Source organism: Mesoplodon bidens (assembly GCF_964165515.1).
Source record: "Mesoplodon bidens genome assembly, chromosome: X".
NCBI classification, from domain to species: Eukaryota; Metazoa; Chordata; class Mammalia; order Artiodactyla; family Ziphiidae; genus Mesoplodon; species Mesoplodon bidens.
This window is the reverse complement of record NC_138163.1, coordinates 76,639,181-76,664,257: the sequence shown is the minus strand read 5'-3', so window position 1 is coordinate 76,664,257 and position 25,077 is coordinate 76,639,181. Positions and strand designations below refer to the sequence as shown.

Here is a 25,077-nt window from a genome sequence, read left to right as displayed (position 1 = left end):
ATTATCAAATATCTTTATTAGCATGAACAATATCCAGGAATCATTAATCACTTCCAAAAATATGCTGGATTAACAGCACAGAGCCTGCATCAAAAGAATACCTACACCGAGCTAGTAGGGGAAAAAAATAATCATTTGCATGTTTTCCAGTCTGAAAAGCAAAGTATTACCAAATGATAAAATACTTGGAAAATTTGAAGGCTACAGTGTAGTCCCACAATAATTAAGCAGAACTTCTATTAACAATGGGTAATTTCTTTAAGCAATTTCCAAATCAAATTTTGCTTCAATGAAAAAAAAATTATTTAGCCCCACTGAGAGAGAAATTATGAGAAAAATTATGCAGTATTAGTAGACCCAACTAAGCATTTTTCAACTATAAAGTAAATGTATGTGTGTGGCAGGAGAAGGTATCCATATAAAAACCTCAGCTTTTAAACAAAATTGGGATTAAAAAAAAAGAATGCTGATTTAGAAAAAAATGTAGCAAACTAGTTTTTTCCTCTTAAAAGCTCAGTTTTAAATATTTTCCACGCCCTGTAAAAAATACAAATAAAGAATATTCTGAAAATAATTCTTTTCTGGGAGGAATGGTTTCTTCAGTGACTGTTTCAGTATGCAACCCCTAAAGAAAAGCCTGGTTTAATAATCCTCAACACTATCACTGTTGAACTTGAATACAGTACCATCTTATGACTGAGGCTAATTCACAGTGCAGGTATTAAAATATAGGACATTAAATATCCTTTCAGGGCTTCCCTGGTGGTGCAGTGGTTGAGAGTCTGCCTGCCCATGCAGGGGCCACGGGTTCATGCCCCGGTCCGGGAAGATCCCACATGCCACGGAGCGGCTGGGCCCGTGAGCCATGGCCACTGAGCCTGCGCGTCCGGAGCCTGTGCTCCGCAACGGGAGAGGCCACAACAGTGAGAGGCCCGTGTACTGCCAAAAAAAAAAAAAAAAAATATATATATATATATATATATATATATATATATATCCTTTCAATGAAAGAACCAATTTAAAACATAACTAACAGGTATTTGAAAGGCAACATTAACATAATGGCACATTCGAATAAATGACTTTAAAATTACGTGTATAATTTAAACAACCTGACAAACCGTTTGATATTATTATTCTCCCTTTCAAAAAGTACATAAAGTCTAAGCTATGAAATTTGAAGTAAATTCTCAGTTATACAAAACTGAAAGTATAAAGTTAGTCCACTATTTATTTTTTTCTAAAAAGCTCAGTCAAAAAATCATAAAAGTTAACCTGTTATTCAACCTATAATTTTTGTAATTGTTTATTAAATAAATGCAATTAAATAGAAATTACTTTACAAGTTAGACCACTCTGTCTCACAACAGCATACATTTACTTTCAAATATGAATGATACTACATAATAGTACACTAAAATAACAGAAACTTATTTATTCACACGTACTAAAATATTCAGGACATGACTAAGTTCTTTAAATGACCTCAAAAGCTATTATAACTTTAAAACAGAAAAGATAAATAATGGTGAAATCTATTGTAAAACTTTCACACACATATATAAGTAAATATGTCATATATAAGTACATATGTTTTGGGAATTATTACTTCCTCAATTTTAGAAATATCAAAACTTATTTGGCTACAAACTAGCCTACATATCTTGGTTCTATCAAATTCTTTCAACTCTCATGAAAAGATGGATTATAATTAAAATTAAATGCTTGAACAAGAAAAAAGTTTTACAGAAATTTATTGCATCCAAATAGTTAACCATTTGCATTAATACACTATTTACCTCTCCATAAACATTAACACTGAAAATGTATTACAACACTGCTATAAAGGCAAAGCATATGAAATTTATACACAATTTATACACAATTACACAATTGTGTACAAATTTATACACAATTACAATATGCTGTCTACCAAAATACATCCTACTCAAAAACGTGAAAGGTAAAAATAATTCCAAGACTTTATCATGACCTGAAAACAAATTTTTAAAAGTTGCTTAGTGCATATTCAAATATGCTCAAGTACACTGTCTATACCAAAATAATTCAAGAAGGTATTTGTATCCCCATCATTAGATAACCCATGGGTATTAGATACCTCATTGGTATATTGGATATGAAACAAGTTATTAATGGCATATTTTATAAAAGCACATTAAACTGAATATAAAGAAAAACATGCTCAAGGTAAAATTCAATTCTTCTCAAAAGTACTCAGCAGGGTTGTATTTTTTAATCACAAATGCAAGATGGAATTAAAGATACCTTTCAATAAAATAATTGCCAGTTACAGAGAGATATGATCAAGTAACTTAAAAGATTAAAATGATATTTATATTTTGACAAGCTCTAATACAAATAAAAAATTATCATACCTTAATGACACTCATTTGGTGTTTAAATATGAAATTAAGATTCATAACTCATAAGTAAATTAGGATATAGCATGTTTTAAACATTATTAGCCTTTCAATAACATTTGAGGCCTTAAGATTTACAAGAGAGCAAATGGTAGCATAAATAAATGAAGAGGAATTAAAGCATTTTAAAAGAATAAAATTTTAAATGCTTTCATAATCTCACTGTGATCATATCATATACTATATAAAATCCCTGATGAATAAAATGTATGCCTTCACCATTCCATTCTGGACCCGACCCCGATCCCACAAAATAATTGGATATATATTTTTAATTAAAAAAATAAGTAGGTAAAGCAGCATCTGAGTCTTTGTATCTGTGATTAAGCTCTATTCAAAAGTGCAAAATGGGGCTTCCCTGGTGGCGCAGTGGTTGAGAGTCCGCCTGCCGATGCAGAGGACACGGGTTCGTGCCCCGGTTGGGGAAGATCCCACATGCCGCGGAGCGGCTGGGCCCGTGAGCCATGGCCGCTGAGCCTGCGCGTCCGGAGCCTGTGCTCCGCAATGGGAGAGGCCACAGCAGTGAGAGGCCCGCGTACCACAAAAAAAAAAAAAAAAAAAAAAAAAAAGTGCAAAATGAAATTGTTCATTCACCTTAATAAAAACGCCCTCCTGTTAATTAGGAGAATGCTGATCTTTGAAACAGAAAAATCTATCAGCACCAGCAAGATATAAAACAGAGCTAGAGTGACGGCTGGCCCCACAGCATTTACCAACTCAATGTTAATTCCTTACAAAATTATGACACAAAAATTACATGTTTATTTTCATGTTTTCTTAATTATTAGAGTTTACTATTAGGAATAAATGGATGGTTAATACAGTACTCTGTAGTAAAACCTCAAGTCTATCATAGATTTTTTGGTGCTAGAATTAATCAGAGAACATTTCATCCAACGCTTTTGTTTTAAGTAACAGAAAATTTTGGCAAAGTGTAGTTAAGTCACTTGCCCACGATCACACAGAAAGGTTAGAACTATAAGTCAGATATTCTCATCCCCATTATTCCAAAATTCCATCCACTACACCACACTGTCTTCTTGTTGAAGATTATGAGTGTGAGGGATCCTATAGTCCAGGAAGGGTTTAAAAAATATGTAAAAACATTATGGTTATACTCTTTAATACCTTGTTTTCTTTATTCCTCATTGCTAGAATATGGGTATATCTTTATTTTTTTTCTTCTCCCAGCTATTCCTTAGTTTAGTCCATCTGTACATGCTACACTGTTCCCATATAAACCTATTAACTATTATTAAAATTAATACTATCATACTGCATCCTTCTATTTTATTTGACAAATTGTTAAAATCTAAATCAGTCTAGATACTTCGCAAATTCATACTTATTTTGAAAGCAATTTCTTAATCTTAAACATCTGAGCAGTCTCTTTTTCACTTTGAACAGGTTTTAATGAATAGGACCACCACATTGGATGGCAATTTAAAACAATAATCAAATATCGAGGAGAAAGATGTCTGCTGTCACCAATTTACTGAGATGTGATTTACTTTCACCAATAAAATAATCTGTCAAAATTAAAATATTCTCAAAAAACTATCACAGCTTACATGGAAACATAAAAATTGACAGTGCTGTATTTATAACACACCCTATGCTAGGTGTGTTACTATTTATATTTACTTTCTTTTAAGGTTTCTGAGTTTTAGCCCATTTTCTGGCCTTTCTTTCAAACTTGCAGGAAGACTGTGAGTGAATCTTTCTAAGGCAGGCACTCCTGGTTTTTACAACCTGCTTGTGGTTCCGTTGCTGCTGTTTGTGCCCACGCCTAGGGTGTGTTATAATCTTTTTAAAGTCCTTACAGATGGAATCATACCTATTCTCAGGATCATTGTCATCGTCGTCATCATCCACTGTGACAGGCATTGATTTAGATAAGGCTTCATCTCCTTAAAGGAACAAAAGTGTACTTAAAATTAGCTTTAAATTATCTTTATAAGTAAAACCATGTAAAATAAAACTGAAAGCCAAAAACTTTAAAACAACTAGTGAGTTGTAAACTATACTCTGGGATCCAAAACATGAATAAAAAGAATTTATAAGGAAAGTACAATGGGGAACTTAAGAAGTGCCAGCAGCAAAATAATAAACAGTTGGATGTTACATATTTCAAAGTTCCTTCCCAGAGCACAAGAATTTTAAAACTCATCCTTCCCAGTAACAAATCTTTTATCATTCACCACCATATTAGCATAAGTTTATGACTGAAATAAGCTTTGTAGTGATCCATTTTAAGTTTAAAGTTAACAGATGTCTAATTTTTCCTGTATCATTGAAGAACTTTTTAAAATGCTATTAATACTTGGTAGTAAAAAATAATTCGTAAATATACCTGAATTTGTATGGTATCTAGGAGTAGAATCATCCAGAGTCATGTTCAAGTACAGTAAAACTTACTTCCTTATAAAAAGCAATGTTTCTATCCTTGATTAAAACTATAAAGAGATTAAGATTTGTTCATTTCATTGTATGTAAACTTTGCCTCAAAAACAAACTTAAACATTGTACTCTAGTTAACACTATATATGCTGAAGTAACCAGGGAGAATTATGTTAATGTTTACCATTTACTTTCAAATGCATCAAAGATTTCAAGGGCATTACACTGAGTGAAAAAAGACAATTTCAAAAGGTTACACACTTCATGATTCCATCTCAAAATAACAAAATTACAGAGATGGAAATCAGATTAACAATTGCCACAGGTTAAGAATAGGGATATGCTAGGGAGTGTGCATAAGGGGTAGCACAAAGGAACTTGTGGTAATGAAAGTTCAATATCTTGGTTGTCCGTGGTGGTTATGTTTACAAAGCTACACGTGATACAAATTTTGCACAGAACTATACTTACACACACACACAAATAAAGGAGTACATGTAAAACTGGTGAAATCTGAAAAAATCTTCAGTCTCCTGGTTCTGAGATTGCACTATAATTCTGAAAGATGTTACCATTGGAGGGAAATTAATGAAAGGCATACAAAACCTCCCTGTACATTTTTTTTGCACCTTCCTGTGAATTTATAATTATTTCAAAATAAACAGTTAAAAGGGGGGAAAAGTTAGGTACACTGATGGATAGACAGGATATATAGATAACTATGTGATAAAGCAAATACAGTACAATGTTAACTGTAGAAATTCTTCTGTATATTTAACATTTTTTCATAATAAAATACTGGGGGAAAATATTGGAGAAAAAACCCTAAGGAACACAGACACCTACAGGTTCAGGATAGAAATATGCTCAATGTAGAAAGGCAATAATAAATCTCACAATATCTTAGCAAACTCACAATAAATACCTCATTCAAACAGACCAATCTTCAAATGAAATATTACTAGTGATATTACCATTGTTCCTCTTTACTACACCTTTGAAAATGTTACCCATACTTCAAAGTCAAGTTCAAATGCTACCTGTTCTTTTAAGTCTTCCTCCAATATTTAGATTAAGTGGCTCACTTGCTATTTATCACACAGCCCCATTTTAGTTTTATATCTTTCTTCTGGTATTTTTTTTAATAATGACTTATCTATGTCTATCTTGCTCATTGGACTGTAATCTCCTAGGACCGTGTTCTTTATCTTGGTTGGTCATGCCATTCCCAAGCCCCAATTTCTAGGAAAATGTACCCTGTAACAGGATACCCAACTATTGCTGAATAAATTGGAATCCTCTAAATTCATGGGAGCAGGGGAGGCTTTTTAAGAGCTCATAAAAACTGTCACCTAAATTAAGTTGGACATATTAGGAGAATAAATAAATTTGCAACTATTATATTATGTTTTGAATACAAGTCCACAATCTCATACACAATTTGAAAGTCCAAAAAGTTCTCAAAATTTAAAGTTTTGTAAGGTGATGCCAAAGTTCATTTGGCAGCAAAATCTAATCTGAACTGTTTATTCCTCTTACATGTAAATGTTCATATGTTTTGCTGCGGAAATACTAATGTGTTTGATTATGGGGCCTCAGGACCTACTGGGGCTACTATATAATATATGATAACTACTCTATATTATCTTCCTAAAAACAAAAGAGTTGAAAATCCTGAAATACATTTAGCCCCAAGAATATCAGGGACTGCGGACCTGTAGTTAAAACAGCCATACAAGCAGAACTCCATCTAGGTATCTGATATAGCAGAGCATTAAAATGAGTATACCATGCATATCCCACTTGGTTTTCAAACCAACTCACTGGAGCTCCAAAAAAGGGATTTAAAGTTTTACTAAAAATCAAGATTCAAGTGAATTCCACTAAAATCGAGCTGGGATAAATGGAAAATCACAACAAAAGGAAAGAAAGGAAATTTTTTTTAACATTTTGCTTGTGCTGGGAAAACAGTTACATAAGAAATCTACTTTATACATATTTATACATATTTTAAAATTAATTTTAAGTGTCCCTGGTTAACTGATGGGTTATACTGACTTAAAAAAAAAGACAATATGACCAACAAGTACATTTATTATACAACTGATTTTTTTTTAAAGAACTGCCATAATGATAAATATTTTTAAATTTTTTTTTGGGGGGACTATATTATTGACCGGTTGACCCAAACCCTAATTGTCCTAGTGCTCTATCTCATCAGGGTAGGGTAATCCACCTACTTTCTGGATTTCTTTCTTCCTCTATTTTGTTAGTGTTAAAAATGGAAATATCTGTTCATGTCATTAGAAAAAAATTGATGAGCATAAGCAAAGGGTTTCAATAAATAAACTTAAATTTTTCTGAGGATTTCATGGGACACAAAGTTACTCTGCCCAATTTAAAAAGTCAGATGAATGGCAAAGCAGTTAAAACTTTCACACACCATGTTATATCCATACCAAGCACTCATCTCCATTACTTGAATAAATATCTACTGAACTACTAAGTCTGATCTTCCTTCATAAATTACTTTTCATTACTCCAAAGAAAAGCATTAAACATTGATAAATTTACCCAACACACTTGGTATAGCTGATACAGAATACTAACAATGCTGCAAATACCTCCCAATGATGACCGAAAAATGGAGAGTTTCTAGTAAATCTCTATAAAGAATTTTTAAATGGTGTTTTCCTAAACAGTAAGTAACCTTGTGTTTGACTGACTTCAGAGAAAATTAAACAATGTAGTTATTCAAGAGGGAGAAAGTACAAAATTTCTATTTATTTTCCCATACCTGAAGATTGACAAAATCCAGTATGTGAAGACAGCACTAAATTTTCGGTCACAGGCTTTATTTTCTGCTCATCACTGCTCCCCTCACCTACAGAATTCTGATCATCATCTCCTATATCAGAAGAAGATGAGGAAGAAATGTCAGCCTGCTTCCTTTTAGTGCTTGTTCTTAGGGAGTTTCTCATTTTCTCCTTCATATTGCCTGCTTTCTTTTTAGCTGAAGCTCTTTGTTTCTTCAGCTTTTTATTATCTTCGGAACTTTCCTCAACATCAGAAGATGATGAGCCATTTTGTACTTCCTTGGTATTTCTCTTTGAATTTAAATTTCTTCTTTCCCTTAATTCAATTCTTTTCGGTCTCTTATCAGAAGAATCACAACCATCTTCTTTCATGGAATATTTCTCAGTATCAGATGATGAACAGTCTTGTCTCTTCCTTGAACTCTTTTCAGGTAAGTTGCACCTTTTCTTCTCTCGACTGGATGCTCCATTCTTACTCCTCTTATCTTCAGAAGAATCACAACTATCTCTTTTCCCTGGTAACTTCTCAGCATTATCGGATAATTCATCCTTCTTTTTAGAAGTTTTATCTTTTATTTTTTTACTCTTCTTTTCCCCATCAGTTGTGTCATTCTTATTTTGTTTTATGCCTTTAGGAAAATGGAAAATTTCTTCTCCCTCGGGTAATTTCTCAGTGCTATCAGATGATGATTCATACTGTTGTTCCATCTTAATTCCTTTTTTCTTCAAGTCTGTAGTTTTCTTTTCTTTTTCTTCAGTTCCCTTTTTGCTCTGCTTGTTATCATCTTCAGAGGATTCATCACTCTGTTCTTTCTTTGGGAACTTTTCAGCAATATCAGATAAGCCACCTTGTACTTTCTTACACGTTTTGGTTTTCAGATACTTACTCTTTTCTTTAGTTTCAGCAACCTTTTTGTCTTCTGGAGAATTAAAACTCTCCTCTTTCCCAGAAGAAAGCTTATCAGCACCATCTGAGGAAACACTTGGCTGCTGCTTCTTAGAGAGTCGATCTCTCAATTCCATGAGAGTCTTGTCTTTATCAACTATGCCTTCTGCTGAAGAGAAATTTTCTCTCTCTTCTTTCCTTTCAGCATCATCAGATGATCCTTCCTGGGCAGTCCTCAAACCTTTCTGACCTTGATTATCCATTCCTTTTTTGCTGTGTTTTTCATCTTCAGAAGAATCATAATCTTCTTTATTTGGAACTCTTTTTGTTGTTGTTCTGGCAGCCCCGATTTTACTCATACTCTTTATCTCTTTTTCTAATTCTGAGTCATAATTAGAAGATTCAGACTGGTTTTGTCGTTTCCTTTTAGAAATTATAGACCTTTTAGCAGATTTGCCTTTTTTAATATCAAAATCTGAGCCAGAAGTAGAACTTTTTCGTTTCCTTTTTCCTTTGTCATCTTTCCCTGTTTGAGTCTTTACATCATACAAAGTCTTCTCATGATTTGTATGAGGTTCATTAATATCAGTATCTGAAGAAGAACTGTGACTCATCCTGGATACTTCTTTGAGGATTGCTAGCATTTCATCAGAATCTGAATTTTGATCCACAGTCTCTGACTGCTTAGACTTAGGCAATTTATTAGGTTTAGGATTATCTATAGCACTGTCAGAAGAATTCCGCTTATCCTTTTTTCTCATTGAAACTGATAGTTTTTGTTTCTCCTTAACGGTGTCATTATTTTCTTCATCTGAATTAAATGTTGTAGGGTTGGTTTCTGTCTGTCGCCTCAAGGGTGTAGTCTTTACACGTGGGGATCTTCGAAGATCAGATTCTTCTGAAAGTAATGGAACTTCACTTTCAACCAAATGCTCATTATCATTCTTTTCCTGTTCAAGTCCACAGTTCTCCAGCTTGGGGTTCAGACAAGAACTTCTATAGCTATCTTTATCTTGTGGAACTTCCTGACAATCAGCACCTTTAATTGGGGAATTAGAAAGGGAAACAGGGGTGAGTTTAACATATAATTCTTTTGTTACTTTAGCTGTTGTTTTTGATTTAATACCTCCTCTGTTGTCTTTTGAAGTAATATTTAATTTTACAGAACTCTCCAGTTCTTGCTCAGTTCCACTGTTGCCATCTCCCTGATAATCTGCTGAACTCTGAACTTCCATAGCAGTCTCAAGATTCTCAAAAATGTCTTCTGGAACTGAGGAAGGAACAGACACAATATCCATGTCTAAGTCTTCAGAAGTGTTAGCAGGTTCATACTGAGGTTCTTCTTTTTTATCAGATTTTTTATGTTCACCACTGGGATTTTTATTTGCTCTTTGTTCCTCTACCGCAACACTCTGATCCACATGCTCACTATCTACCTGCTTTCTTGACAGTTTAGCTTCTGATTTTGAAATATCCTTCCTTTCCAAAGCACAGGGTTTTTCTCCTTTTCGTACTTTTGTTTCAGACTTAGCATCTATGACTTTATGCTCTTTGGTATTTTTCTCTTTGTTTACAGCATCCAAAGCTCGAATCTCTGAATTCAAATCTTCTTCCAACGCAAGATGAGCTTTCTTGATATCAGCCAACACAGATTTAAAAGCCTTAAGCTGACGTAACTTTGTAGCAGAATTGATTTCTGAATTATCTGTTGCCTGCTTCAAAAACTTAACGTAACTGGAGTTCATGTTGGCAGTAGTCTCAATCAGTTTCTTTGCCTTCTTAATCATCTCCTTGGGCACAATTAGTGCTGAATAAGAGTAGGTTACAGAACCAGAACATGAATCATCTAATTTCTTTTCTTCTCCATTACAATTTGAACTGTTTTTCTTTGGAGAAAATCTGGGTGTATGGTCATATACTTTACTACTCTTTTCATTGTCAACTTTTATCTTCTTCTTATTTTGTTGCAACAACTGTTCTAAGTTTTCAAATACGCTGTTACATGCTGTGACCAAATCCAACAAAGGCTCCGGGTGACAAATGTAGCAATACCATTGGTTGTTTTCATCCATTATTGTAGACAGCTCCTTTCGACCAAGGTTGCGTAGAATGCATTTCTTGCAGAAGGCATTATGGCAAAAGTCACAACAAATCAAGTTTCCACCTTCTGCACACCATCTGAAATTATTTAAAGATTAAAATATTATTCTGAAATGAAACAATTTTAAACTTTTACAGTATTAAAGCAATTTAAAATTTCCTGGCAGCAATTTTAATAGCAAAGTAATTTTGGTCATTTAATTATTCTTTATTAGAAAATTAAAAGACATAAACCAAGGACTTCATGGAAAAGAACAACCTTCCACAAAAGATATCAATGATGATACTATAAAAAACAGATCTAGTAACAGACTATGTAAGAATTTCGCCTCAAAAAGCAGACAACACTGAATTTTAGCTCATCTTGATTTATTACCTACCTACACTGTTCATCCATTCCATCTGAGTCACGGCTAATATCATCACTCATGTAATATTTAAAGCAATTCTATTAAAAAAGAAAAGGGAAAGGGGAAATTTATTCAAAACTGTTAACATTCATAAAGGAAAAAAACTTTATTTTTAAGTCATTAAAAAAGTACAGGGAATGTGTGTGTGTGTGTGTTTTAGAGAATCAAAGCGATAACACTGTATTACCCCTACTAGTACTTTCCAGACACAGGAATAGCTCAAGAAATTAATTCCTTGAAATAGATTTCCATATCATCAAGTACCACTGTTCCTTACATAAAAGTTGATAAAAGATTTTGGTAAAGCAAATTTCTGATCTCATATGACTAGCTACCAAAGATCTACATAAAAATGTATTAGATGTTGCTATTAGTTAATAATAATTTACTAGTCATCATATATAAACAGCTACTATGTATAGAGCTGAGCAACAGTATCCTACATTAACCTACATTATCTTTAAATCTCAAATACCTACTGTGCAAGGTAGGAGGTATTACAGCCCAATTTGAGAGAAAAGGCTTTGGTTCATTAATAGGTAAATAAATCTCCTAAAGTTATACAACTGGAAGAGGCAAAACTGGTATTCAAATCCAAGTCTGAATGACTTTAAATTCCTTTTCACTGGGACTGGAGAAAAGGGAAGGTTCCATGCCCACTGATGAAAACTACTCATTACTGAATTGGGCTAGGCTCAACAGACTGGCCCTTGAAAAAATAAAAACCAATCACGTATATAAGAAAAGAGAAAAGCAACGCACGTTACAAATCCAACAATATAAAATGCAGCTGTCACAATTTAAAACTAGAAGCTACAACATGTACCCTAAACAGGCTCCTGGCTGAAATGAATTCAAGGAAAGGAAGACACAAATTACTAAAAGATGGAGTAAATTTAGTACATTTAAGGAGGTCTACATCTACCAAAAATTCATACAAGATCTAGAACTGGAACTCTAATTAAGGAAAGTCTGGTCTGCCCCTGCAATTCAAGGAGGCATTTTATTGGGAAGCAAACTAACAAAGGATTAATTTTAGCAGTAATATGAGTTGGGGAAATGATAACCTTGATATTATAGATACTTAAAATTAATTCCAAGGTATTACTTGTAAAAAAGTTTACACAGACTGTTAAAACTATCTTCAATACATATGAAACATTTTAAATTCTATTATCTCCAAATTATGTCAAAACCCTGCTCCACATGGAGAGTTCAGATTTGGGTAATTAGGCTATGTAAGAGGGAATGTTATAAAACATATGTGTGCACAAATATATACTCTGCAGTTTCCCAACACACCACACTCTCCCTCACCTCTGAGCCTTTGAATACCAAGTTGCCTCTGGCCTAGAATATGCTGAACCAATCCCACTTTGCCAAGCTAATTCCTATTTATATTTCAGGTACCACCTACATCATCTCCATTATAAAACCCCCCCACCACCCAACTCCAAATTACAAAGGCTTCCTGTGTGTTCCCAAAGTACACAGTAACTCCCCTATCATAGCACTTATTGGGCCTTTCATGTCTGTCTTACCCACTACATTATATGTCCTCCAATGGCAGAGACCATTTCCGTCTTCATCACTGTGCATCAAAAGTCTGACACGTTAAGCATTCAAATATTTGTGGAATTAATTATCAACAGATCATTACATACCTTACAAATAAGTACTTGCAGTGAAGGATGTCTATAAATGGAATCTTTTTGAAAGTGATTGACCTGTTGTCCACAAGCGGTACAGCTCACAATCCCATGAAGCCCATCTTCTAGGAGAAAGGAATGACCATTATTCACACATATACACACATACAAAAAGATATATACTTTAGTCAGCATTTCCCAATATTCGAATTGAAAATTAAATACCTCATAATCCTTGGGAAAATGACATTTTGGACACAAATACAAAGGTTAATAATTTTACGGACTTACTAAAAACATGACAACCTTGACAAACTGCAGAGCTAACTTGCTCCCTTTTACAGATACAAACCCTGTTTCTTACAACAACTTGATATAACATGAAGAGACTCCATAAAAGAAGTTCTAAAAATAGGGGTCAAGAGCTCTTTTTCATTTTGCTACTGCTTCACAAAGAAATTCAGGATCAGTTCTTAAAGAATGGGGAAGTGAAAGATATGGAATAGATTCTTTTGTAACCCTGTACTTAAGTTAGGTATGCCATAAAGTTTTTATTCTCAAAATGGAATTGTCTACACAGATCCTTTCAATATTATGTGAAAACCTGCTAACTTTATATTACCAATTTCCTTCCTAAGATTCCCTTCAATACTATCCACAATCCCCATTAACCTGCCTTTTTTTCTATGTCTATTCCATATCGGCACTGTCTATTATTTCCAAATAAGGACAAATAAGATTTGCAGGTATATCTATCTTGACAGCAAAACTTCAGAATGGCTGCGTTTTGACAGAGCCCCATTCCACAGTTTCTGCAGAAAAACAGACGGAAGATAACCTACACAAGAATAAAGGGGACCTCTCCTGCCTCACTCTTGTCCCTAGTTCTGCATGGTGCTTCACAATCTGAGCTGAACATCAGAATCAGCCAAAGAAACTTTTAAAAACAGGGACAGACATTCCCACCCCTAACCCACTGAATGGGGATCTCCTGGACACTTCTTTTTCTTTTTTCAGTTTTACAGATGACTCTGATGTGCAACCAAGACCTTGATCCAAATAAGATGGTAGACTATGATTCAAAAGAGGCCAGTGAAAATGCCTGCATTCACCAAAAAAAAGAAAAAAGTGAATGACTTAAAAAAAGAAAAAAAAACTGTCTCTATCCCTAAATAAAAGACAAAACAACAAATACATTATTTCTCACCTTTTAATTTTCTATTTTGTGTTTTTCTTAGTTTTAAGGTCCAAAGCACCATGGACCCAAGCATTATCACAAATATTTTTATTTGAAGAAGTTAAAGTTGTTTTTTTATTAGTTTCTGCTTTATAACAAAGTGAATCAGTCATGCATATACTGAAGAAGTTAAAGTTTAACCAAGGTATAAGGGCACCATGATACTTTTCCAGAAAATATAGAGAATGTGAAGACCTACTATATAAGCTGCTAATATTTTCCTTTAAATCATATTCTCCTCCATTAGTTTTGATCTTGAGTATTCATATATTCTGTATTTCTTTTAACATAAATATACAGTGTGTTTTTTCATGTCAAATAATGATTGCATTCATATAAACAAGGTAACAAAAAGCTAGAGTTTGAATGTTCATCCACTGTTAGATAATATTAAGTATCTTCTATGTGCTTTCGCACATATATCACTCAAGAATTTTAAAAAACTAGGTGATCCATTGGAGACTTTCTCCCATATGTGCACAATGACTCTTATAAAGGATATTCATTGCAGTGTTAATTAGAAAATTGGAAAAATTTGAAAACGAAAATTAGAAATAATTTCACATTTGGGAAATGGATAGTGGTTTACTCATACAACTAAATTCTACAGAAGAGCGAAAAATAAAAAACTAGATTGTACATTTACTGATATGAATACATGTCAAAATCAATATTGGATGAGAAGTTCTACAAAAGGATATATACAAGATCCTACTTTGTATGCTTTTAAATGAAAAATAAATGCTGTAAGAATAAAAATATGTAAAGAAAAATATAAAAACATGCATGGAAACACCACACATGCATACAAACGTCAAATAATCACAAGCTGAGGTGTGAAAGGAAGGATAAATAGATGAGAGTAGGACTAAACCAATTAGTTTAAGTGAGATCTTATTTAAGTGAGATCTCAAACAAATATTGTAAAATGCTCAAGTGTTACTTTAGTATACATACTTGTTTCTATGCATGTATGTTTTAAATTTTTATTTTTAGTTATGAAATATCTTCATGATTATAATATACATAGTGTATAAATGGAAAAGAGGCATTTTCAATTCTGACCTCAATACATTTTATCAGTTTTAAAGAAAGAACAAAATTATTCTGCCATATAGAAAAATTAGGTGTAAAATATGTTTTCTAATAATTAAACTAGGGAAAGGATATCAAAATAGGCTACAGTATTTAAAAAACAATGGCTCCTGAAATGATCAATATCTTTGTGTTTAATTTTGTTTCAAATCATTGTAAGATTATTTTATGTATAAAGTTTACCTTCTTGACAGTTTCCTAGATTAGACTTCAATTTTAGAACTAACTTTCCTAGGAAGTTTGAATATTAACTAGCAATTCAGTACCTCAGATCACTAGTTTATTCATACATGTGTATATGAGTAAACATAGTTAAATTTCCTGTGTGATTTCCGATAGCTTAAAGACATAGCAAATCATTAAGACAAAAATTAACATGAAAGATTTTAAGTGCTATTATATGGCTATAAACATACATTTTCCCTTAAGCACAATATAAACATTCTTACACAGAACACTCAATAAAATGTTCCAGAGACATATCAGCTCAGACCAAATACCAGCAGCATAGTAAAGTGTCACTAAAAACATCCTCCCCAATGACTGTGGTTCTTTTTTATTCTCCTTTTAGCTGTTATCCACATTTGAGACACTGACTGCTCGAGTCCCTCCCCAAAAGACACCAATTAGATATTAATTTTGACACAATACACTTAGTTATCTGCCTTCCCTAGAGGACCCATAATCAGAAATAAAAAGAAAGAAACTCTTACTACTGGTCCTTATCATCACCTTCTACTTGCAGATTCTCTTATTTTAAATACTACTTAGCTTTGGTGAGCTCTGTTGTTGCAATGGCAGTTTCCCTACTATGAATTAGATTCTCAATGAATCTTCCTTATGCTTGAGAGGAGTAGAACACCCCCTTGTGGACAAAAGACTAAACAACATTTCCTTGAGTTTCTCTAACAATCTAATGAATTATTGAATCTGAAAACCGATATATATATATATATATATATATACACACACACATATACACACACACATATATATACATATATGTGTATATACACATATATGTGTATATATACTATAAATACAGATATATTTTACTAGTACCATCAAGATATCACATAGCACTGAAATTAAAATCTACACAAAACCTCACCAAGATAAGAACTATGCTATAATTTCACAATTTACATGATAAATATTTAAAAGACACGCTTCCATTACACTTCTATTTAGAAACTTAGTGTCATGTTCTACTTTTAGAGATTCATTCTTCCTATAGTAATGGATTCTGACTCTGTTAATCTGCCCAAAAAATACATACAGGTACTATTTTAAACTCACACACAAACAAGTGGGACACATACTCCACTGTCGTAAATTTTTAAATGAATCCTCCTTATGCTAACTTTCTACAGATGATTAGCCAATGGTTGTGTGTATAAGTGAGGGTAGACAGACAAAGGGAAAGGCGGCTCAGACAGATGGAGGGAAGGTTACTAGCTCTAGTTCCCGTCTCCTTCCTACTCATCTCTGCACTGATATCCTTAGATCAATAGATCTCTGACCTGAACGCACATAAGAACAAACTGGGGCACAGTCTTGACATCATCCTCAGAAATTCTAAATTGTTATGAGTGGAATCAAGGGACTTGCATTTTTAATAAGCACCCCAGGTGACACTAATGCAGATGTCCATCACTCTGTGAAACAATGTTTTAGATATGTATAAAGTTACCTGAAGGCCACAGGCAAGATTTTATCCAAATCTAAAATTCCTTCGGGGTGAGAGGGAACACATGGTATTCTGGCATATAAGCATTACAGAACTAACATGTGTAAGAAGGAAATAGTAAGCTTCTTGAGATAACTTAATAGCCACTGAAGGCAAAGGCATTTTGATAAATGGTGTTTAACCTTTTCTGCTTCAGAGCTCAGAAAGAAACAGAAGTTATTTTTAAGTAGTGCTTTTAAAAAACAATGGGCAGAAAAGTGGAGGTATTTTTAGTAAGCACATCAGATTTTCCAATATGGTCATAAACAGCACTTTAAACTCATGTTTTCATTTTCACTTGTATTTACCTCCGCGTTTTTTGAGATTTTCAGTTTTCATTTTACTTCTGCTTCTAAATTCAGGCCCTTTAAAATCATCTTTGTCTTCATTCAGCACTGGCTCTGGTTGTACAATCACTGTACCTAGAATGATTTCATTTAAAAAACCATTACACATATTAAATGTGCAAGTGAAGTACAAGACTTCAGTTCAGATAAAGCCAACATTGCTGGTACATAGTTTTGTTTCTTTCAAGCTTTCAATATTTGTATAAGGACCTCTCAAGAATAAATAAAACAGGGAAATAGTAAAAGGGCCAGGTGTCAACAGATTACTTGTTGGAATATAGTTCATAAAAATGGGGGGGCAGTATTATATATTGATTCATAACAGAAATGTGTGAATAAAGTAGAAAGCCTTAGCCCAGTTCTGAATTTTATACTGCCTACCACAAAAGCTGTTCTGAATATGAACATCCATGCTAAGTTCCACAGTTTAAAAAATAAAAGGATCAGAAGAGAAAATTTTAAAAAGACATCCTATTCTTCTCATAAGCGAAATCATAAATGCAGAAAAAGATTTTTAAGGGGTTGTTTTATATTGATTTGGGGGAGGATAGTGGGGGACAATGTGAGAAGTTAATTCTGCTATTACTGCTATACCTATTCTGTGGCATTTCCCAAATAATACATCAAAGTTTCAGTACCCTGCAAAGTCTTTAAAGAGTTTTAAACAAAGACTGCCTTAAGATACTTAATTAAGTTCAAGTGCTATGACAATAAATTGCAGAATGAGATCAATTGTTGGTCCCTATGGAAATCTTTTAGAAAGAATGTACTTTGTTAGCTATAAAACATGTGAACTGAGGAGAGAGGGTGCTAATTTAAGTTTTCATTTTAATCTCTCAAGAGCAAATAAAGCAGGGGCATAGTAAAAAGGGTCCAGGTCTCACATTTACCTACATTGCTGGGCTTAGTAATTGGGCCTTACTGACAACAACTAAGAAAGTACAGTCATCCCTCGGTATCCATGGGAGATTTGTTCCAGGACCCCTTGGCTACCAAAATCCGTGGATGCTCAAGTCCCTTAAATAAAATGGCATAGTATTTGCATATAACCTACGTACATCGTCCTGTATACTTTAAATCATCTCTAGATTACTTATAATACCTAATACAATGTAAACACTATGTTAATAGTTGCTGGCCAACGACAAACTCAAGTTTTGCATTTTGGAACTTTCCAGAATTTTTTTCCCCAAATATTTCTGATCTGCAGTTGACTGAATATGCAGATGTGGAACCCACGGATACGGAGGGCCAACTGTAAAATCTGGTAGTTGTCAGGGGCTGTCTCCCTGAAACATGGGTCTATGTTATTTAGCGAACAAGTTTTAGCAAGGTATAGCACCTACTTAAATGAATTTCTGAGTCTCTGAAAAAAAGGGGGGAAATAGGGCACAGAGGATTGAGTTTTTACAAACTGGTAAATATAAATAATCTCCACACACAGAAAAAACCTTTATTCACAACAACCATTTCACATATACTCTCAGAGAAGCCCTGGCATTTGAAAAAAGCTAAAGATTTATAGTTAACCAAAAAAACCCAGACTTCTTTCTGAAGCTTCTTCTCTAAATGGAAGCAAAGCAGCAGAGTGGAAAGAGCACTCACTAGCTTTGGATTCAGGCAGACCTGGGTTCAAATCTTAGCTTCTCAATTTAAAGCTGAAAAAGTTCCTTGAGCTCTGAATTTGTTCCTTCATCTCACAAGTAGAAACAGTAACTACCTTACAGCATTGTTTTGAGGATTAAATAAGTTAATTTTTTAAGAGTCTGGTACTTATACATACTCAATATAGTATTATAACAATAATTATAATCAATCAAATTTAACCTTATGAAACAGGTCTATTTTTGGTTTGGTGGGAGAGAATTACGCTTAGTTCAGGTTCGTAACATCCCATACTAACTCTCTTCCACAATATCACTAAAAGAAAGATTGGAATTCCTAGTTCTTAGCTCACCCAGTGGCCATCATAAGGACTCCCAGTGACAACCACTGAGAATGTAATAATCCAAAGTGAGTCACTGCCTATGGGACTCAGACTCCCATGTTAGTTGTTTCTGCCGTAGGCCACCAAAACCATTACATAAAATTGTCACAGATGATTTTCAAAGCCAAGTAAATGATAGGCCCATCAATTTTCCTTCTATCTCTCTTCTTTCTCTCATTCATTTCATTTCTCATCTATTATAACTCCCAATTTGTCCTAGTAAAGCAATGTATTATTCTCCTAACTCATCATTTTTTTAAATTTCCATAATCAAAAAATGTGTCACATAAACATAAGTAGAGACAGAGAAAAAAGTAGTAAACACTGCTATAAATGATCTGTGAGAATAAGTTTGAAAAATCTGGTAAGAGCCTTTAAACATATTATTCAATAAAGAAAAAAATCTAAACTGTTGATTTCTGAAACACTATGAAATTACCAAGACCCTTGTCATTCTCTCATCATGTAATCACACTGCTCTCAGACTTGGGTTATGAAAAGTCCAAGATTTTCATTTGGCTTCCCCCCTCCCCACCCCTGCCCAGGTCCCAATCTGATCAATGCACTTTTAAGGTTAGAAATGCAACAGTTGAGAGGAAATGTAACAAGGCATTTTTAAAAAGATAATTACAAGAAATATACCTAAGTCAAATTTAATAGGTAACTTCAGCTTTGCGTCTTAGGGAATTTAAGAATGCAGTAAGACTAAACTAGACTGTAAATGTTTTTTTAAGAAGTTTTCAGAGTATTCATTACGTTTTTCTATAAAGCAAGCACATTAAAATTTACTGAACCAAAACTTAATATACTAAACTTTTAAACCAACTTCCACATTCAAGTATAATTTGGAAAATAAAATCCCTTTTCTAAAACCCAATGGAAAGAGAAAATAAGTCTTTTTCTTATCAAACCTGACTGAATATTCTAAATTTTGAACCTCAATAACACACATTATCATACTAATACATTTCCAGACCATCACTATCAAAATATTAGGTTTGGCCTTTCACACACAGCTTAAAGTAATCAAGTTCCAATTTTATAATAATGACATTTAAAAATGCATTTCAACTTTAACTTCATATGAAAAATTAATACACTTTACCTTTTGGCAAGCTTTGCATAGTAATATCATTTTCTGAATTTTCATTAGAAGCATCTTCATTTACAGTTTCATCCAAAGGTTTTTCATCATCAGATTCTACATACTTTGTTACAATTGAAGGTTTCCTATGAGAGAATTAAGTCCACAGAATTATGGACTTTTCTGCTATTGGAAAAACACCCAAGTAACATAAATAACATGTTTAGATTAAGCAGTGGCTCTTAACCAGGGATACATATCAGAATCACCTAGGGAAGCATACATCTCTATACCATATAACTGAATATTATGACTTAGTAGGTCTTGGGAAGGATCAGAGCATGTGCATTCTGAAAAAGCTATGAGGAAGATTTTGAAGGAAACTCCTATTTAAGAATCACTACCTTAGGGAATAAGTTAATAACAAGCAAGCTGTGATTATTAAGAGACATTTCCACTGGTCCAAAAAAGTATAAGTCCAATAGAATAAACTGCAAACTTCTAATACAAACTACACTTCACATTTATATTATGCATTACATTATGCTTTGAAGTAGTTTCAATTGTTACATACAATTCACTTTGACAATTTAACACAGACAAGTATTTTAACCACTCTTTGATCTTCTTATAACTTCCTCATAACTATGATGGCTACCAGTCCCCATCCTAGACAATTTCATATAACCCTAAAAAACTCATATTGCCTCATGAGGCATTCAACATTTCATTTCCCCTTTTCTCCTTGTTTTTAAAGCACATATATTATCTGACAGAAATTATCTACATATTGCCAGGGCCACTAATATATATATAATAAATCCCCTCCTGGGAAATTTTAAATTAAAATTAAAAGTCAAGTGATGGATACAAGAGACTCATTATACTATACTGCCCTTTTAAAAATATATATGTTTGTATAAAATAGTTTACTGAGAACAGAGTGCTTTAAGTTTAGAAAAAAAGATTATTCTAAGAAAAAGAAAATAAAACAACCTGAAAAAGAAAGTAACTTTTTTCCCTTCAACATCAACCAACCTCTTTGATCGTGATGATCCTGATGATTTGGATTTTTCTGAAGAGCTAGCTCCCTAAATGCGAGAAATAAATACAAAGGTGAGTAAAACTCTCAGAGAAACATCCCTACAATTAACCGTTTCCCTATACCAAGATCTCTAATATAGTGATAGAATGAGATATAATTTTTATGCCTAAAATATTTTTCTAAAAAGAACTTCAAAAACTAATTCTAATTTACTCTCAAGTTTCCTTGATTTAAGATTAATTTTTTCATTAAATTGTTACTGTTGAATTTTGAGGTACAGAAGATGATACACTGCTATATCATGATCTTGGTCTAAGCCAACAAAGACAAAACAAAGGTGTAGAGGTAATCAGATCCCAACAGAGGCAGAGAGTTTTAAGGATCTAAACGTGTCATTTTCTCTATCCTAACATATGGCACAGAGTACCTTCTACGATTTCCTTTGAGATACTAAATTTACCTTGGTTTTGCCAATATAATCAGTATATTTTATTCGATTCAATTTTTTACACTAGGTGGGAAGAATCCTAAAACCGTAGTGTAGGCTGGGGTATCAGGTGAAGGACCTCAGGATGGGTTCCAATAATACTGCTTAAGAGACTCTAAAATATTCAGTTTTGAGAGATCTCAGAACCATGGGGTTATGCCCATAACAACCACCTTGGGCACCACTGTTGCAATATAATAACACTCAAATACCTATCTGTTAGCAAGCCTTCAGTTGTCTGACTTTAGCTATACAGCTGAAGCAAACCACAACAATAACAAAAACAATGAACACCATCAAAAAGTGGACAATGACCCAAAATGAAGTACTGTAATAATACTTGGGTATAACAGTAAATAAACTCAAACACATGCATGTATTAAATAAAAGCAACCTGATGACATACTCTAGTTGATTAGCATTAATTAATAAATATCTTTTAAATGCTTTAAATTATTCTTACCTCTTCCTTGCTGTTTTCCATCATATCAGAGTTATTTCCAGAACCACTGACTTTATCTTAAAAGAGAAGAAATAAAAACATTATTTATCTCTTTGGTGCATTATCAAATAGAACACCAATACCTACGATTCCATGAACCTATTTTTCAATCTATATAGTATGGCAGTATTGGAAGTACTTTACTCACGTTAAAATATAAGAGCTTTCTATCAACTATACTCCAATAATTTTTTTAAAATAATATTGCTTTGGTTAAAAAAGAGTTTTCTGAGTGGCATGGACATATATACACTACCAAACGTAAAATAGATAGCTAGTGGGAAGCAGCCGCATAGCACAGGGAGATCAGCTTGGTGCTTTGTGACCACCTAGAGGGGTGGGATAGGGAGGGTGGGAGGGAGGCAGACGCAAGAGGGAAGAGATATGGGAACATATGTATATGTATAACTGATTCACTTTGTTATAAAGCAGAAACTAACACACCATTGTAAAGCAATTATACTCCAATAAAGATGTTTAAAAAAATTCATGTAAAAAACCAAAAAAAAAAGTTTTCTGATTAAAATCACTCTCTTTTCTTTTTTTTTTTTTTGTGGTACGCGGGCCTCTCACTGTTGTGGCCTCTCCCGCTGCGGAGCACAGGCTCCGGACGCACAGGCTCAGCGGCCACCACTCACGGACCCAGCCACTCCACGGCATGTGGGATCTTCCCGGACCGGGGCACGAATCCGTGTCCCCTGAATCGGCAGGTGGACTCTCAACCACTGCGCCACCAGGGAAGCCCCAAAATCACTCTCTTTTGACACACTAATCCATTCTGAAACAGCATTTGTGAAAAGAGCAGTTTGTAATCAAAATATTTCCTACTGTAATTGTTCAAGGTTTTTCTCTTAGAAGAAAATTTAAGTTCCATCTTCTACTAAAAATAAAATCACATTATTAATTGTATTTTCCTTTACCATAAGACACTAAAAGAAGAAAAAAAACTTCGTAAAGGAAGCAGAGGGAAGGAAGTAATAAAGATTAGAGTAGAAATTAATGAAACAGGGAATAGAAATCAATAGAGAAAAATCAACGAAACCAAAATAAGTTCTTTGAAAAGATGAATAAAACTGAAAAAAAAACTTAGGCTAGATGGACCAAGAAAAAAAAGGAGACAAGACTCAAATTACTAGAATGAGAAATTAAAGAGGGGATGTTACTACTTACCTTAAAGAAACAAAAGGATTATAAAGAAATATCATGAACAACTGTATGCCAACAAATGAGATAACCTAAATGAAATGGACAAATTCCTAAACACACACAAATTACTGAAGCTGACACAAGAATAAAAGAGACAAGGTAAATAGACCTATAACTGAAAAGACTGAATTGGTAATCAAAAAACTACCCACAAAGAAAAGCAAAGGTCCAGATGGTTTCACTGCCAAATGACACCAAACATTCAAAAAAAAAAAGCATTAACACCAATTTTTCACAAACTCTTCTAATAAAAAAGGAGGAAACACATCCCACCTCACTCAATGAGAACAGTATCGTACCAAACCAGAAAAGATACCACAAAAAGACCAACATCACTTATGAATACAGGTGTAAAAGTCCTTAATAAAATACTAGCAAACTTCAAAAGAATGAAAGACATGTCTTTCTGCTACAGACTGCGAGAAAATACTTGCAAAAGACATATCTAATAAAGAACTATTATCTAAAATATATAAAAAAACCCAAACTCAACAATAGTAATATAAACAACATGATTAAAAGCAGGCAAAAGATCTGAAGACATTTTACCAAAGATATGCAAATGAAAAATGAGCATATGAAAAGATGCTCCACATCATATGTCATTAGGGAATTGGAAATTAAAAAAATAAGATAACACTATATACCTATTACAATGGACAAAATGAAGAACACTGACAACACAAAATGCTGGTAAGGATGTGGAGAAACAGGAACTCTCATTCACTGCTCAAAAAAATGCAAAATGGTCCAGCCACTTTTGGCAATATCTTACAAAATTAACCAAACTCGTACCACATGATCCAGCAATCACACTCCTTGATATTTACCCAAATAAGTTGAAAATAAAATCCACTCAAAAAACTGCACACAGATAGTTTTAAATATTTTTATTTATATAAACACCTTCATAAGTAGCTTTTTCCCCATAATTGTCAGAAGTTGGAAGCAACCAAGATATCCTTCAAAAGGTGAATTGGATAAACTAACTGTGTTATATCCAATCAATGGAATAATATTCAGCTCTAAAAAGAAATAAGCTACCAAGCCATGAGAAGACATGAAGGAACTTTAAATGTATTGTATATTATTATGTGAAAAAAGCCAATCTGAAAAGGTTACATACTGTACGATTCCAACTATATGACGTTCTGGAAAAGACAAAACTATGGAGACAGTAAAAAGATCAATGGTTGCCAGGGATTTGGGGGCGGGAACAGGGAGAAGGATGGATAGATGGAACAGAGGATTTTTAGTGCACTTGAGACAGGAGGGAGGGTGGCAGGGCACAACCATTAAAAGAATGACAGCCACTGAGGATACGACAAAAACTGGTTAGAACAAAGTAGGCCGAAGATGGTGGAAGACTCAACTTCCCGTAAATCTTGAGCCTCATTATACACTCACTGTAATACATTAGCATGCTAAATGACACACCCACAAGGCACCATGAAAATTCCTAGGCTAACCATAAAAGGCCAAAAAGTAGGCAGTGACTCAATTCCTGGAAATCCCCACCCCTTCCCCAAAATAGTTGGAATAATCCTCTTACTCATTAGCCTATGAAATTACCAAGCCCATAAAAAATAAACACGCCCACACCCCAGGGCCTCTCTACTTCTGAGGTGGCCCACACCTTATGGAGTGTGTAGCTAC

The 25,077-nt window shown here is 33.7% G+C and overlaps 1 protein-coding gene across 7 annotated transcripts in view; it reads right to left on the bottom strand.

The window, feature by feature from the left end:
• ATRX (ATRX chromatin remodeler) overlaps positions 1–25,077 on the bottom strand; it is a 237,956-nt gene that overhangs the window by 145,357 nt on the left and 67,522 nt on the right. For 3 of the 7 annotated variants that reach the window (XM_081222784.1, XM_081222780.1, XM_081222785.1), the window contains 8 exons: positions 22,177–22,232; positions 21,220–21,272; positions 20,203–20,327; positions 17,072–17,185; positions 12,718–12,827; positions 11,024–11,091; positions 7,639–10,721; positions 4,279–4,351 (listed from right to left, as the gene is read on the bottom strand). In XM_081222784.1, the coding sequence (XP_081078910.1) occupies positions 4,279–4,351; positions 7,639–10,721; positions 11,024–11,091; positions 12,718–12,827; positions 17,072–17,185; positions 20,203–20,327; positions 21,220–21,272; positions 22,177–22,232 (3,682 nt within the window). The remainder of the gene's footprint in view (positions 1–4,278; positions 4,352–7,638; positions 10,722–11,023; positions 11,092–12,717; positions 12,828–17,071; positions 17,186–20,202; positions 20,328–21,219; positions 21,273–22,176; positions 22,233–25,077) is intronic. The other 4 variants (XM_081222782.1, XM_081222781.1, XM_081222783.1 and 1 more) reach the window with 4 other exon arrangements.